Below are 16,143 nucleotides of genomic sequence, written 5' to 3'. Positions count from 1 at the left end.
TACAGTAGTGTGAGTGTTATACGTAGTTAATTTAAGATAATTTGGACCAACTAAAAAAATTATGGTACACATTTCTGTTAAATATATGATCATATTAATGGGATCTTACTCTAACACCTTAAAGTTTTAGAAGAAGCCCCAATATGATCATATATTTAACATATTCACATTCTTAAAGTATGAGTATATATTTTGAGTATGATATTTCGTAAGCTACAGCTAGCCATTTTCTGTACTTGGTTTACAATGTGAATGGCATGCATTACTCGAAGCGTAACGATCTTACAATGTTTGAATTATCGGATCAAGTTCTGATCGGAACTTACGACATATATAGCATTTAAACCATAACTTTCAATGAAATTAAAAAAAAATGATAAAACTGATACATCATATACGCCGAGTATTGTCAAAACTGTATCATCAGGCATGTTTGTTTTTCTTGACAAATTTGGTATATATGTAGATAACATGATCTGAAAAGCCTGAAATCTATGCATATCTTGATATACATGTAAATATTCTTGAAGATAAGTTCAATAACTCTTGCTAATCCTTGGAAACGAACGAAATAAGTGAGGGTTTCTCTGGTCCATAACGGAGGCTCTGAATTTGATCCTTACCCAGATTGAAGTTATCTTCAAATACAATAGACTTCCTCTACATATCTGTAGAGCAATGCAATAAACTGATCTAGAACTTACTTATTTTCATATCTTGACATCAGCATACTCAACAAACTTCACTATAAATACAGCTGCTTCAGTTCTTTCATTTACTCATACCAATCTCTTTTCATCTCCTACAACTACTGTTATTAAATCCCTGTTCTCATTTTAAATTTTGTACGAAAATCATGGGTATCCAAACCACTCAACTCGAGCTGAGTTCTCCAGTCCCACCAGAGAAATTGTTCAAGGGCTTAGTCCTTGAAATTGATAACATTATCCCCAAGGCCGCTCCTGGAGCTTACAAGAATATCGATATCAAAGGTGATGGAGGACCTGGAACCGTCAAACACATCATTCTTAGCGATGGTTAGTTGTTCTATACCATGGTACTACAATTTCATATTTTGATTCTTAATTGATTCTTATTTATGAACTCATAATTTGTGTATATGCAGATAGCCCCCACAAGAACGTGACGCTTAGAACTGAGTCAATTGACAAGCAGGCTCTGACGGCTGATTTCACTGCAATTGAGGGCGACGTTCTTCTCGGGATCATGGATAAGATTGAAACTCATATTAAAGTTAATCCAGCTGCTGGAGGAGGCAGCACTTGCACTTACACATCTAAATACCACACCAAAGGCGATGCTGTCGTCCCGCAAGAAAATCTTACGATTGCTGATGATCAGAACACCAAGCTTTTCAAGGCCATTGAGGCCTACCTCTTGGACAATTAATATCACTATGTGGGTGCTTCGTGTGTGCGAAAAGTATGAGTCCTAAATAAAGAGTGTCGGGTGCTTGTTACTGAAATAAATAGTGCCCTTAGTAAGGAGAATCTGGAGACTGTAATCTGTTCCTACAATGTATTTGTGTTTTACACCAGCATATATTATCATGTATCCAAATAAATGATTGCTAAATTTCATTACGTTTTTTAGAGTAACCACTTCATGATTGATCTCTGTACTAACATTATTTGCTTGACTAAATTTCTCGCGTAATGAGGTGAGTGATGGCGGAGCCAGGACTGCTTAGCTAAATACCATCTGAAACAACACTTTGAAGTACCTTAAAACACTTGACAAAATTCAGGTGAAACTATTGTCGACGGATTGAATAATTTATTGTACTTGGAGTTGAAGCTAAACTTGTCTACTAGAATGTAAAATTATTCAAGATAAGTTCAAGTATATTACTGTAAGGCCATAACAAACTGCCAGGTATATGCAGAAACAACAATGAGTGAGGTCTAAAATAGTGAGACTTGATAATACAATCTTGCCCAAATTTATATTAATCACTACCCATATATAGAATATTCTTAATATATTTGTAATGTTTATGGAGTGACTGTATTTTAATGTTATAAAATGTCATCTATAAGTATTTTTCATAGACTATATTTATCTGGAAAATGTAATTTTTACTAAACAGTAAAGTAATTATCTACATTCTTTGATATGTGAATGTTGATTTGATAAAACTCTCACTTATTTAATTAGTTTGATTTTGGACAAATTGTAATACATATTTTGACATGAAGATATTCCAGAAGGTGTCACTATAAGAAGCAGCTCAAGTTCTATAATTTCATCGTACCAATTACACTATAATTCCAACTCTTCTCACATCCCTGTTTTAAATTTCAGTTGAAATCATTGGTATCCAGACGACCCAACTCGAGCTCAGTTCCTCCGTCCCACCGGAAAAAATGTTCGAGGGCTTTGTCCTTGATGTTGATGACATTGTAAAGAAGGTTGCTCCAAAAGCGAGCTTTTAAGGATGTTGATATCAAATTAAGGAGATACGGTGGAACTGGAACTGTAAAACATTGCACTCTTGGCCATGGTAAGTTGTTTCTAGTAATTAAAAACAACTATTTGACCAATTGTGCATGCATGCTTGCTATGTTCACATATGTCAGCAGATTATGGTTCTGTTGTACTTTGTGGAGGAACCAGAAAAAACCTAACTCATGCTGAAACCGGAAAAATTAGTGAAATTTCTGTTATGAATTTTTATTTAATTCGTTCTTTAATAGATCAGTCTGAGTTTTTAATTTTACCTCGGCTGATCCAGAATAATAAATGAATGTTTTATAGCTCGTGGTCATTTTGAATCTAGTTCCCTACTTGGAGATAATAGATAACATACTCAGAATGTGTATATTCATCCATATGCATATAGCCCGCACAAGACAATGACGATTGTCGCTTAGGACGGAGGCACTTGACAAGCAGGCGCCGATCTGCTGTAACAGCATAATTGGTCTTTTGGGGATGATTGATAAAATTGAAAATGACCTCAAGTTTGAGCCAGCTCTTGGTGGAGGCTGCACTTTTAAATCTACATCTAAATACCACACCAAAGGCGATGCAGTCGTGCCAGAGGAGATTATTAAGTATGCTGATACGCAAAAAATTAATCCAGCTTTTCAGGGCTGTTGAGGCATATCTCATGCCTGACTAACTTCAACTAAACGATCAATCTGTCAGTTCTCTGTGGTGTTTTATGTGGCATGTAGATTTTCAGTTCTCTAGTCTACATTAAGTGTTACTATTGTATTATCACATGGCTATAATAATATTACCGTCCAGGAACAACCTTCTTTCACTTCTTCTTACAGCATCTTCAATCGAAACATGTCCAACTCATTATAAATAATAGTATATTTTATTTATTTATACATTTATATCATATTTAGTACCCTTCAAATCCAATAGTTGGCACCCATGTGAGTTGTCTACACATGATTCCCAAATAAATAATATAAAAAGTTATATGTAATATAACGGGTATGAACAATTTATATTATTAATGTAAGTATTGAGATTTTTTGATTTAAAGGAGGTGCTAAGAGGGTGTCAAAAGACACCCTTGGGCACCCTTCTAACTAGAAAGTTACCCAATAATATCATGTTATATAGGATTTGACACTTTTAGTTTTTCATACCTCTAATAAAGTTGCTCTTAGTGTTAAAATATAATATAAATATTAAAAAAGAATCAGTCTAATATAAGTATATAAATATTCATTTGGACCTTGCTCTAACCAGTAATTAAACTAAATAATTTAACTTGTGGCGAGTAATTGAAAACTCTTAAGTAGTAGATCAGCAGCCGCCGCCAGTTGCTACAAGTTAACCAAAGCTAGTCAATGATTTCTAGAATTTGGTTTCAAATTTCAACATTCCGATATATAATAGAACCAGTGGTGTTATTTTTTAAACATGTTGGCATCCGTAATTTCAGAACAGACACCCTATAAAACAAGCTCCAATTTATATCATTTCTGTGCACTCTTACTTTCATCTAGCTATCCTACATTCTGATACTTAGTCCTTTCTCAGTTCTTGTTAAATCATGGGTGTGCAGAAGAACGAGCTCGAGATTACTTCCACCGTCTCAGCAGGAAGAATGTTCAAGGGCTTAGTACTTGAAGTTGATAACATTATCCCGAGGGCTGCCCCCGGAGCTTATAAAAATGTCGAAGTTAAAGGAGATGGTGGTGTTGGAACCATCAAGCATATCACCCTGGGCGATGGTAACAAGTTTTTTTATATTCTAACAGTTTCTTGATATTGCTATTCTACATACTACTACACGAATTTATTTACCCATTCACTTCAAATATATTTAATTCTTATAACTGTGATCTGCAGCTAGCCCGATCAAGACAATGACCCTTAGGACTGATGCAATTAACAAAGAAGCAATGACCTTCGACTACAGTGTGATCGATGGAGACATACTATTGGGATTTATCGAATCCATTGAAAATCATCTTACCGTAGTGCCAACTGCTGATGGTGGAAGCACTACCAAGACTATAGCCACATTCCACACCAAAGGCGATGCGATTGTTCCACAAGAGAACATCAAGTTTGCCAATGAGCAGAACACTGTTATTTTCAAAGCTATCGAGGCCTACCTCCTTGACAATGATAACTTGTACGTGGTCTTGTAAATATTGCTGTGTGGCGTTTTGTATTGCAACTTTCAAGTCATGATTGTAACAAATAAGTGTCAACTACGATGACATTTTTGTATTTTGCATTGGGGTCGATTATGTATCTTAATTAAATGTTTGCTATAGCTTCTTCGTACACAGCTTCTTAGTTGATATTGTTTCTCATTTTTAATTTCCATCCCGTTCAAATCTTAGAAATACTTCAAAATAATATGTGCGCCAGGCGTATGAATATTTTTGAAACCACATTGTGATTTAAATAGAGTTATTTGTAAAATATATTTCAGTTTGACTCAAATGCATTTTTTTTATCAATACTTTGTATATCTGTATTTTGTATCCCCTCATTTCCGTTAAATTTGTAAAAATTTGCAGGGGTATTTTAGCAAATCAAAAAAATTAATTATAATTAGATCTTTATTTAAGTTATTTGATCCTATAAACGATACTCTTCAAAAAAAAACAATTAAAGAACACAAGTTGTAGAGAATGAAAAGATCTTTTCAAAATTATCAAAAATTTAACGAAACTAAAATTAAATAAAAATCAATATTTAATGAATCAGCTTTTCTATTATATAGTCATGGACACGTGATAAGCGGAAACTTATAATTATAGGTCGCGGAAACTTATAATTATAGGTCAATTTAATTGATGGAGTTGAAGTCAATACAGGGTCCAAATTAACCAAACAAGATATATTAAAATTGTAAAAATTATAAGTTCCGCATCATGGGCAAAATAATAAAATTTCGTTAATGAATTTTTTTAAAAAAATTGTGAAATGTGCAAGGAATTATGATAGTAGAGCATGAAGCAAAGAATTGATATCATTGACAAAGAAGCATTGGCTTTCGGCTACACCAGCATTGGAGGTGTGATAAATTGTTAGGGAAATCGCAGTCCTTGTCATTTATTTAAAAAATAAATGTAGGGTGTATGCATAAAAACAGTCCCTTGTGAAGATGATCAAGCAGCAAAAACTCTTCTCTCTACAAAACTATCGTTTGCCTGTACCCCGCCTTGTTCCTTGTATATATCATCTAGCCATATACTAATCAATGCCCACATCCATTGATTCTAATATTCGGTTCCCTCCAGCCTGTATACAAAACACTTGTTTCTGGTTCTCCACTCTACCCTCCCTTCCTTTTTCCCCTCTGTCGCACACGCAGTCATGAATCCACCTGAGTTGGAGGTATACTTCCGAGTCCTATGTACTACATGCAGCTCATTCTATCTACCTTTAACATTTAAGGTATAATATATGAGACCACTTTCCATTGCATTTATTAAAGCAACCATGTATATATCCAAAATTGCAGTAACCTAGAGTAACAGAGATCCTGGTTCGGATGGACTACAATACATCTAAGCCATCACCATCTCACCAAATATGTATCACCACTGCAACAATGTTCTCAGCCCAACAGACCAGAACCACCACAGCAGAACAGTGCCAGCACGGAGTTACAGCAGCACTCAGCCACCACAACACATTACTTGCAGCAGACCAGAACTACCACCACAAGTAAATTATACAAAAATACATGTACTACAGCAGACAAGAGCCACCACAGTATTCATATTGCAGTACACAGCCAGGGAAGCACAAATATTACATTAGACCAGGGCAATACAATGAGGATTATCGCATTGGCAATGGAAATGTCACTTCAGTATTTACTATTTAGTGATGCAAATCCAAATGCATGTACAATAGTCTAACAGAGTCTGCCACATAAAAAAAAACCTAACAGAAATTACCTAGAGAGTATGCAATACCATATAACAATTCACCTCTTGGGACTAGTAAAACTTGCTATCGAACATGTGCTGATAACCAGATACCAGGGGAAGAATAAGATTCTTAGCTTGGAAGTGCACAAAGAACTTCCCACATTCCACTACTGAGAGGTCCAAAATATAATTTCGAGTGGATTTTTCTTAAAAGTCTTAGAAACCTATAAACTTGATTGCATGCCTTGATTTTTTTTTTGAACAACAATCAATCTTCAATATTTATTTTTTTGAAAGAGAACATCTTCATTGTTTGTTTCCTTTTGTATTACTAAGAAATATCAAATTTAACTACACTTATTTACGAACTTGAGGACACAATATCTGATATACATAGTAACACAGATATTCTCCATAATATAAACCTACACACACTGATGGAGGACAGTATTAAAAAACACAAAAAAGTATAGATATTTGTGGATTAGCCGCAGAAAACCCACGCCTTGGGTGATCCAACCGAAGAAGAATCACTACCCCTAGGATTTCTCAACCGCAAAAGAGATGTTTGTTAGAATCGCAATCCATAAAAAGAGAGAAACAATTCTCAATTTCAATAATAATCAATTCTATACTTATAATAAAATATTACATCAGCTTATATAGCCACATAACAGTAAATCCCTACACTTAGTGATCAAGTAACATTCTAACAAGGGAAACAAATCCTTTCTTATTTTCTATCATAATCTACAATATTCCTACACATATATAATATAATATAATATAATATAATATTAAACCAAATAACATTAAATCTAATCATAACAAATAACATAAATATATACAAACTAATATTTTAATTCTTCATTTGGCATCACACGATTAGACAAGTACAAAGTCACGGCAAATTTCAATTTCATTTTATATGCACTATTAAATATATATAGGCACATGATCAAATAGAAACTGGAAACTAATCTAAACCATTAGATCAATCTAATCTAATGGTCCCCCTAAAAGCACCACATCCAACTAATCTAATGGTCCCCCTAAGATCACGACATCCAACTAATCTGCACCCTCCCACACACAATTTCAGCTTTTCTCCTCCATTTTTAATTTGATTTTTCCCGTCAACGGTAAGTGTTTTTTAATCCGACTTCACTGTATTTTTCTCCATCTCTGAACGATCAATTTGCATACCATATATGTTATATTAAGAAGTAATTTAAAAAAAAAAAATTGGTTTCTAGTTTCTATTCTAAAATTGATTTTTATTAGAGTAGCCCCCTATATATATGTATATATATACACACACTTGAAAGGCAGTAAATTAATTAAGTTCTCCTTTTTAAAAAAATAAAATAATATACAAAACAAGATAGGAACAACAAAAACACAAAGAAGAAAGAAATGGGGGAACCCGAGAGAAACAACGAAAACAAAGTGAAGAGAAATGGGAACCTCAGAATCCAAAAAAATATAAGTACACTTACCTACTCTAGTTATCCTTAAGCTTAAAGAACAAAAACAAAAAAAAGGTAGTAGATAGATTTGGTAATAGGAGTTCCTCATTCGACCATAAGAGAGTAAGAGACTATCCATCTTACGATAATTTGAATCATTCTCCCTGGTAACACATTTTAAAAAATATTATTGACATCTATAGTATGCCCTAACTAGCCCTTCTCCTGAAACCTTGAGTTCGATAAAATTGCTTACCTATTAACGTAAGATGCCAATATTATTAAACATTCAAAGCCATCTATTCACCGGACAAAGATGATATACGAAGTTACTAAGTTTCCTTTATAAGGCTTAATGGGTGTCCTCAACAGCAAACAGGAGGCTAAATCCTTAATCCTTGTATAGTTAATGCTTTTCAATCAGGTATTTTACGAGGGTTACTATCCTTCACAGGACAGCATATCCCTTCTCTTTTATAGACGTGGCAATCTTCCGACCTATGTAATCTACTTCAACATTGAATGTGAAATTCATGACAAACAATGCAAGCTTCAACCAGACTCATAAGAATAGAATAACATGTTCCGCTTCAACTTATCTAGCTACTGATCGATCGGTATCCAACTTCTACTTATTAACAGTCTTTTCCAATATTGGTATCTAACTTTTACTTATTAACAGTCTTCCAATACAATACACCGTCAATAAAGCCATCCAAGTGAAACAAAGTCAGCAAACAGGGTGCGTAAGGGGAGAAGCTTATTTATTCTGCTCCAAGAGATGCTATATGTTTATTTAACAAAATAATAATAATTTTAATTGTAAAGGAAATTTTAGATTATCATCACTTCAGATTAAATAATGTTATACAGGGTTACTATTACACATCAGCTTCAAATGTTTACTGGCATAATGCAAGAAACACCTAGCATCTAAACAACATGCCCACACAAGAAACAGACTGAAGCATGTTTGATTTGGCAAATTATGGTTTACCTTCAAAACTCCCCTAATCTTCATTATCACTACTACTCTGAGATTCTTCATCTTCTTCTCCGTAAAGGAATTCTTCAACTTCCTCATCTTCACTTTCATCAGTTTGGTGAAGAGGTTCAAAGGATTGACTTTTATTGTTTGCGGCCTTGTCAATCTGCTATGCAAAATAAAAGTAAATAAGTGAAAGGAAAGGAGAGTAATGAAATAGACCAACCAAGTAATGTATATCTCTGACCTGGGCTGTTACAAGTTGCAAACGACCAGCCAGCTGCAACAAAGAATTAATAGCTTCCCCTTTCGATCTTGTTAGCTGTACACAAAAATTAATAATATGTAAATAACCTACTCTGATCATGTAGATAATTGTGGGATAAAACATTAGCAAAGGGCATGCTTAGCTTACAATTTATAAAAAAAACTGCGATAACAGGGTGAACTTTAATCATAGTGCAAGATGGTGCCTCCAATCTAAAACTTAAAGTTATATTACCATATATCACACGTTATAGAGGATGAGTTCATACATTAATTATCAATACATAAATTACTTTTATCAACACTACTTTAGTGATACGTGCAACAAAATTGAAAATATAGTCCATAACCAGAACAGAAATGACCTAAATGCCTGGTCTTGGTGCTCGGATATCTTTTATTGAACAAGAATTGCTATACATTATCCCAAGTACCAGGAAGACATTTTCCATGTTACAAAATAGAGGTAATTTGACTAGCAGACAAAAGAAATAAGATAAGTAACGTTTATAGATTGAAATGCCTAACCTTGTACAAAGATTCTAGTAACTTGGTATTTGCTTCCTCGGATACAATGTAGTCACTGTGATATATTAATAGACCACGTATCCATGGAAGAACAAGCTTTCCAGTGCTAGATCTGTAAAAAAAAAATATGTTACTAATGAAAAGTTTGTAACTGTCAAGATTGCAAACACCAACACAACCCTTTAATTATCCAATAATATTCACAAGGTATTTAATTAGCTTACCTTGTTTGCCACATAGCTAACAAAGCTTTCAACAACTTGTAGGCATCTCTTGGCACCATCGATGATATAGTTTCTCTCATCTGAGGTCAACACATGCATTTAATAAAAAAACTTCAATAATCGCCTGTAACACACTAACACTTCAGGACAAGCACCACAAAACGAGCACCTTGTGACAATAAAACCTAACCCATAAGCACAAGTTATTTTAGGTAAGTGAAATGATAATTGAGCACTACAGCCACCTCATCAACTCACTTCAAACATAATGTGATTAGTTATTTGATAGATACCAACTGAAATAGACAAATGTCCTTTATTAGCGTTATTGTTTGCATTATCATTGTCATTCATGTCATCAATGCATCAAGATTTGCATTATCACCGCAATGGTATTCAACAGCCACTGCATGCCTACTAGAACACCACCATTTGACAACTATTATTCCAAGTGAATCAAATATCAATACATGGAAATACAAGCTACAAGAAAGTGGTGGTTGCATCCAAATCTACTATAAAATACAGGAAAAAATGAGGTTATGTATCCAATCGTGATGTAAGAGTGCAACCACTTCTTCCATGAAACATGCATTGAACTTTGGTTCAGAAAAATAAACAGTTATCTGTCATTTACAATAAGCACCATGAAGGTGCTGATGATTCAAATGTTAATGCAGGTGATGGTATGAATGACAATGACAATTGACAATGCAAACAATATTGTTAATGTGGAAGGCGGCACTGCTAATGGCGAAGGTGGTGAAGATATTGTATTTATCTATTGATGCATGCCTAAATCAACCCAATAAAACTAAGAAAATATAACAAACCTTCTTTTGTGACATGTTGGCTTCGAGATTAATACCCTTCAATTGCATATTATCAAACTGCGAGTTTGACGAAAGATCAGAATCACTACCAAGTATTCCTAGAGATATCAGCCGCTCCTCCATGCAATGTGTAACATCATTAAATTCCACAACATCTGAGATCCCAACATAATTTAAGTTAATGGAAAACAGTGTCCAAATGATATGAAAATGTTGTCATGAACTTGATTACTTAGAACATTGACAATGTAAAGGCTCAATGATCAAAAAATCTAACACCGAAGCAATGAAAAACTGACAAATTAAATTTGGACTAAAAGTGTGGCAAGAATCAAAAGACGAACGAGAAGAGGACCAGATTCAAAAACAAGAGAATAAATTTTGCAAAGGGGTAACCTGATCCACCGTGGTTTATTTCAAGTTTTATTCTCGTCATCTCATATATGTACATCTTCAATCTATATTTTTTTACAATAAAAGAAACTTATATATATATATACACATTTCTTTTACGTTCATTTATCAAGGATCAAGTTCACATTTAACGGTGACCGTAATTTAACTAAAAGAATTTTTAGAGCAAGGGGCCTTAAATTTGTAGGAAGCAAAAATCAAACAAGAGGAGACTACTCGACAGAACTGATATCTCAGCTAAATCAAATATACTTAAGGACACACAGATAAGACATATAATTGCATCGATAACCCTCTTTCTAAAGTGTTTAGAGGTTTACAACACGAAAGTCAGACCAATATAATCCTTAAAAAAACAAGGCATAGTAGACATGCAGGATCCCTTGTTTGCTACAAGCTCATCATCTAGTAGAAACTGTTCAAGAGACAATTAGTTCACAAAAAACTTTTTACACTTATATACACACACCACTAAATAAAATAGATAAATCTTGCAGATCTCTATAGAGATCCACTTTATTACAACTTTATGCCGTGCCACGTGTACTTGAAAAGAAGTAGCGAGCATAGCACAGTCCGACAAAAAAAAATAACTCGTACAACTTAGAAGGCATGAAATCATAATCCCAATGTAAGTGCTTGTCTTCCACAATAGTCATTTCTGAATATATTACTATGATTCTAAGAATATAAATTACAAAATTGGTCATATGATAACATTAGCCGCTATCTTGAAGCAAAGGAACATACCATTGCTCTTTGCAGATTTCGCTACACTCTGGCCATCAACCACATCAAGAATCATGGACATTGGAAGTAAAGCATCTTCTGCATTTGCACGGTCTAGCGCAGTAACTGTATAGCAATTTAAGAGTTGTTAGCTATTCGTACAAAGAAAAGCATTCTTACATGACCAATTGACTTGTAAAACCCAGAAGAAAAACTGAACAATGAATAAAAGTTTCACATGACACTAGAACTTTACGCTACAACTTCTCTCAATTGTACAACCCTTCTGCACATAAGTAAAGGTGCATCAGTTTCACCAAAAATAATGTTAGTCGAGATTAAATTGAATAAATACATCTCTAGAAGCTTCACCAGAATAAAGTAAAAAAGATAAAGACCACATATAACGGTAAAAAAGACAAACTGAATATACACAAGTTTTCAAAAACAGTGTGTACAGTAAAAATGTATAATCATCTTAAGATTCATACAGAGGCCAGTCAAAAGAAAGTACAAAAAACATGACCAGTGTTGTTATCAGCAAAAAAGACCATATCAAAATACAGTATATTTTCTTTCCTGTGTTTTATCGATATGCACTTGATATATAAATACCCTGGTAACCTTATTCCTTATTGCTGTATGATGGTGTAAACATTTCACAGTATTATTTCCTGTTTTAGAGAATTCACAGGCTATGCAGTGTATAATAATTTTCTTCCTGTTGGAGAGGTCTCCTTTTCTACAGTCAGTTCTGTATAAGTTCCCTGCCTCCCCGCCTTCAGTGACACAATAGATGAGAATGTCACCGAGCACACATACACAACCAACTTTCGAAGTCCATAAACATCATACATGATACTTTAATAAAGATAAGAAAATGGCTCTAGTTGTTTTGATATTGAAAATATTTAGCATGGAGATAATGTTGTGTATCCCGGGTTTCAAGTGCGCATGCATAAATCATAATTCATAACAGTCAAAAATCATGATCAAATAAGTTTTCAACAAAAGTGAGGAACCTACTTTGGGTAAGTGCAGTCGACCCTTTCTTCCCTTTCTTGATCTGACTACGTGGTAAGAGAATTCCATCTGGAGATGAATTCAACTTAATGTCCTCGCCAGGCTGCACTAGGATCTTCTCAAACGATGGCTTTATTAGTGAACCATATGCAGCAAATAAATGTCCATGGGAAGGCTTTGCAACTGCTTGCAACTTTGCAGCAAATACACTAGGTACAACACCCCTGTTCTTGAGAAGTAGATCTGAGGTCGATACAGAGACCTTTGTGGGCTTGCAATCTCGCAATTCATCGATGTTCTGTCCAGACCAAAAATAACAGACTCCAATTTCTGAAATTGCCAAAACACATAGACCTTCATCGTCATTATCACCGGTAGCAATGCACCTGCTATCTAGAAACACAGCGGGATGGTCCATTGCAAGGACAAAGCTAGCTGATTTCTTCTTGCTACCATCTATTCTCCATGCTGCAACATATCTTTCAGCAACTGCACAGGAGATAATGTACTTTCCATCTTCAGAAAAGATCATACAGCGAACAGCAGCCTGTAGTATTAGCATGAAATTTGTTAATGAACCAAGATATTAGCAAAAAGAAGGGGACAAGTTTTCGAGATAATAAATGTGATATGAACTGAAAGATGATAAACAAAATTTTGCATATAAATATACAGAAGTAATACAAGAACTTACAGGGTGGCCCGAAAATTTTTGTATCTTTCTGTGATCTGAACAATCAAAAACTTTTAGCTGAGCTGCTGCAGTAGCTAATGTTTTCCCATCTATAACAAAAGAGCATTTAAGTAACTTATTAGCATAATAACGTATCAAAATTATAATTAGCATTAGGAAATGATGATTTTCCTAGGAAATGATAAAGAATATAACAGAAAGAATTTGGTTAGTCTATATCTTGCAAATTTTTATCCACGGACGAAACTATGGAACCAAAGGCAGATTGAATATTACGGTTGAGAAAAATGAGAAGGCCACTCCCAAAGACCATGTACATTTTTCATTTACAAAAACAATGACCCGGGTACATTAACAGCCCAAACCAATAACTTATATTAATAAATTAATACTTACAATTGAATAATCTATTTTCATTTTTTATTACAAAGGAAAATAAGTGAATTTCCGATTCTTTGTTCACCAAAAGCTGTTAATCAACAGAACTTTATAATGTAAACAGTTACAGAAATGCAAAATGAGTCGATGACTGTTTTACTGATGACTATTTTACTTTCTACAGTAATTATTTATTTCTTTATTTTCATTATATCTCTGCATGGTACCAAGCTGTGTCCTTTATATTCTTACTAAGCAATTGGGTTGAAAGAATCAACGCTCAGATAGACCTGGCATACAGCTACAATGAAACAATAGAAAGAAGGCATGAAAAAGTTGGTTTAATTAGAGCATGTTTTTTAAGCTGGCTATCAGTGGTTAAAACCCCAGGTTCCAGTTGCTCATACAAGTATCATGTGGGTGTCTGTTGATTCTCGTATTAAAACAATACAAGGCCACCCCTTGGTCATTACCTAGGTTTGCAAAATCATCTTGCCAACTTTTAAAAATGAAAGACATATCTACAAAGCTTTTGAAGACCTCCATTTAGTCATTTATCATTAGGCTTAAAAATAATAAGATTTTGACAACTTAATTCACTTTGTAATGAACATATAACAACTGTAATTAAGAAATGTGTGCTTTTCAAGATAAAAATACCACAAGCCTTTTACATATACCTGGTGAAACAGACATAGAAGATATTGCTTTCGTGGAAGCTTTAAACTTGCGCAATAAATTTCCAGTCAATGATTCAAGTTCACAAATCATCCCATCCGCCCCTGCAGTGTATATGCAGGAACCATGTGCAGGGAATGATACGGAGGTGACACCCCTGAACATTATACAACTAAGATTAATAACAGTCATAAAACGAAAACAAAGATCAGCCCTACTTGTTTAAACTGTAAAAATATATAATACACATAGCTCAAGTCATTACTTAGGCCTGTCGACTATTCTACTATATGTAATAAAATCAGACAATAATGTAACGGTGATAATGCTGTTCTGTTCACTTGGAAACACAATCCACATCCAAAATTTATTTTTTTCCTACAAAAACATGAAACACGAAATAAAACAAACCGAGCTCAGACAACGAAGCCACTCACCCAGGATGACAATCACTAACTCTCCACTTCAACTGACCAGCTGACACATCCATTGCCAATACATCACCGCTCCCCGTTCCTAATATCAATAACGAATTACCTATCTTTCTTTTCTTCTGCACAATATTAATTACACCCTTACGTCAAAAACAACAACTCACAATCCCCATTTCCAAACAAATTCCTAAAACCTACAAAAACTCGAAAACAACCTTTTTATTCAAAGAAAGCCACTTCATACACGTATAATCAACCGAATGATGCCCGCCTTTCGTACCACCAATTAAATTATCAGAATCATTCGATACAATATCCGCAAACTCAGTTTGCACTTGGCTCTTCACAGTGTCCCAAATCTATCACATACATACAAACACATACAAAAACAATTCACATTAAATCAATTCGAATTAATAAATATAAATATAAATATACGCACATACATACATATATGTGTCTGTGAATTAAATTATTACCTTAATTCGACCATCACCGGGACAAATGGCGAAGAAATCGAGAGCTGGACTGAATGAAGTCAAGATATCTCTTATATTTACAGAAGTCATCGGATTAATTACAGCGCCGCCGTGAATTTTCGCCGGAGAAAGTGGAGGCACCGGAGAAGAGTTAGGGGTTTATTATCCGGCGCTAGGGTTTTTGGGCAAGGGTTTAAGGGGTGAGTTTGGTTATGATTTTATTTAATCGACTTTTGTTAAACGATGTCGTCTTCACGTGAAATAATTGTGAAATTGGAAACAAAAGACGGAAAATTAATATTGTGCACCTGTTATAAATTAATAATAGTATTTCTTAATAAAGTAACGAGAAATGTAAGCGTGCAAGTAGAAAGATAGTCTATATTTTTATGTACTCCCAAGTCCATTCATAGGTGAACTGCACCTTCTAATACAATATGTACAGTTCTTAATTTTCAACATTTCATATACAGCATATTTCGGCTGTATTTTGAGTATGAGTAAAGTACATTTTGTGCACCTGAACTATACCTGTCACATTATTTAGGATACCAATTTTCATAATATATCATTTGTTATATTGAAAATTCAATTTTATTATAAAAGGTGTATTTCCGTCAAA

The 16,143-nt window shown here is 34.2% G+C and overlaps 3 protein-coding genes across 3 annotated transcripts; 2 read left to right on the top strand and 1 right to left on the bottom strand.

The window, feature by feature from the left end:
* Positions 1–767: 767 nt before the first annotated feature.
* On the top strand, positions 768–1,622 carry LOC141676763 (dau c 1 isoallergen Dau c 1.0301-like). Its single transcript, XM_074482474.1, has 2 exons — positions 768–1,037; positions 1,127–1,622. The coding sequence occupies exons 1-2, from the start codon at positions 857–859 to the stop codon at positions 1,408–1,410; spliced, it is 465 nt and encodes a 154-aa protein (XP_074338575.1). The 5' UTR covers positions 768–856; the 3' UTR covers positions 1,411–1,622.
* A 2,240-nt stretch (positions 1,623–3,862) lies between these two features.
* LOC141678206 (dau c 1 isoallergen Dau c 1.0301-like) lies at positions 3,863–4,813 on the top strand. Its single transcript, XM_074484474.1, has 2 exons — positions 3,863–4,220; positions 4,339–4,813. Exons 1-2 carry the CDS (start codon positions 4,040–4,042, stop codon positions 4,641–4,643), a joined length of 486 nt encoding a protein of 161 aa, XP_074340575.1. The 5' UTR covers positions 3,863–4,039; the 3' UTR covers positions 4,644–4,813.
* A 3,831-nt stretch (positions 4,814–8,644) lies between these two features.
* Positions 8,645–15,758, bottom strand: LOC141678805 (uncharacterized). Its single transcript, XM_074485206.1, has 12 exons — positions 15,522–15,758; positions 15,258–15,401; positions 15,046–15,161; positions 14,611–14,765; positions 13,553–13,641; positions 12,862–13,405; positions 11,857–11,961; positions 10,693–10,847; positions 9,860–9,939; positions 9,636–9,747; positions 9,088–9,162; positions 8,645–9,006 (listed from the first exon to the last, which is right to left on the bottom strand). Exons 1-12 carry the CDS (start codon positions 15,609–15,611, stop codon positions 8,866–8,868), a joined length of 1,806 nt encoding a protein of 601 aa, XP_074341307.1. The 5' UTR covers positions 15,612–15,758; the 3' UTR covers positions 8,645–8,865.
* Between the last annotated feature and the right edge of the window lie 385 nt (positions 15,759–16,143).

This window comes from Apium graveolens, chromosome 8 (assembly GCF_009905375.1).
Source record: "Apium graveolens cultivar Ventura chromosome 8, ASM990537v1, whole genome shotgun sequence".
Taxonomy (NCBI): Eukaryota; Viridiplantae; Streptophyta; class Magnoliopsida; order Apiales; family Apiaceae; genus Apium; species Apium graveolens.
The sequence above is the reverse complement of the archived record's forward strand: the minus strand, read 5'-3'. Positions and strand labels throughout refer to the sequence as shown.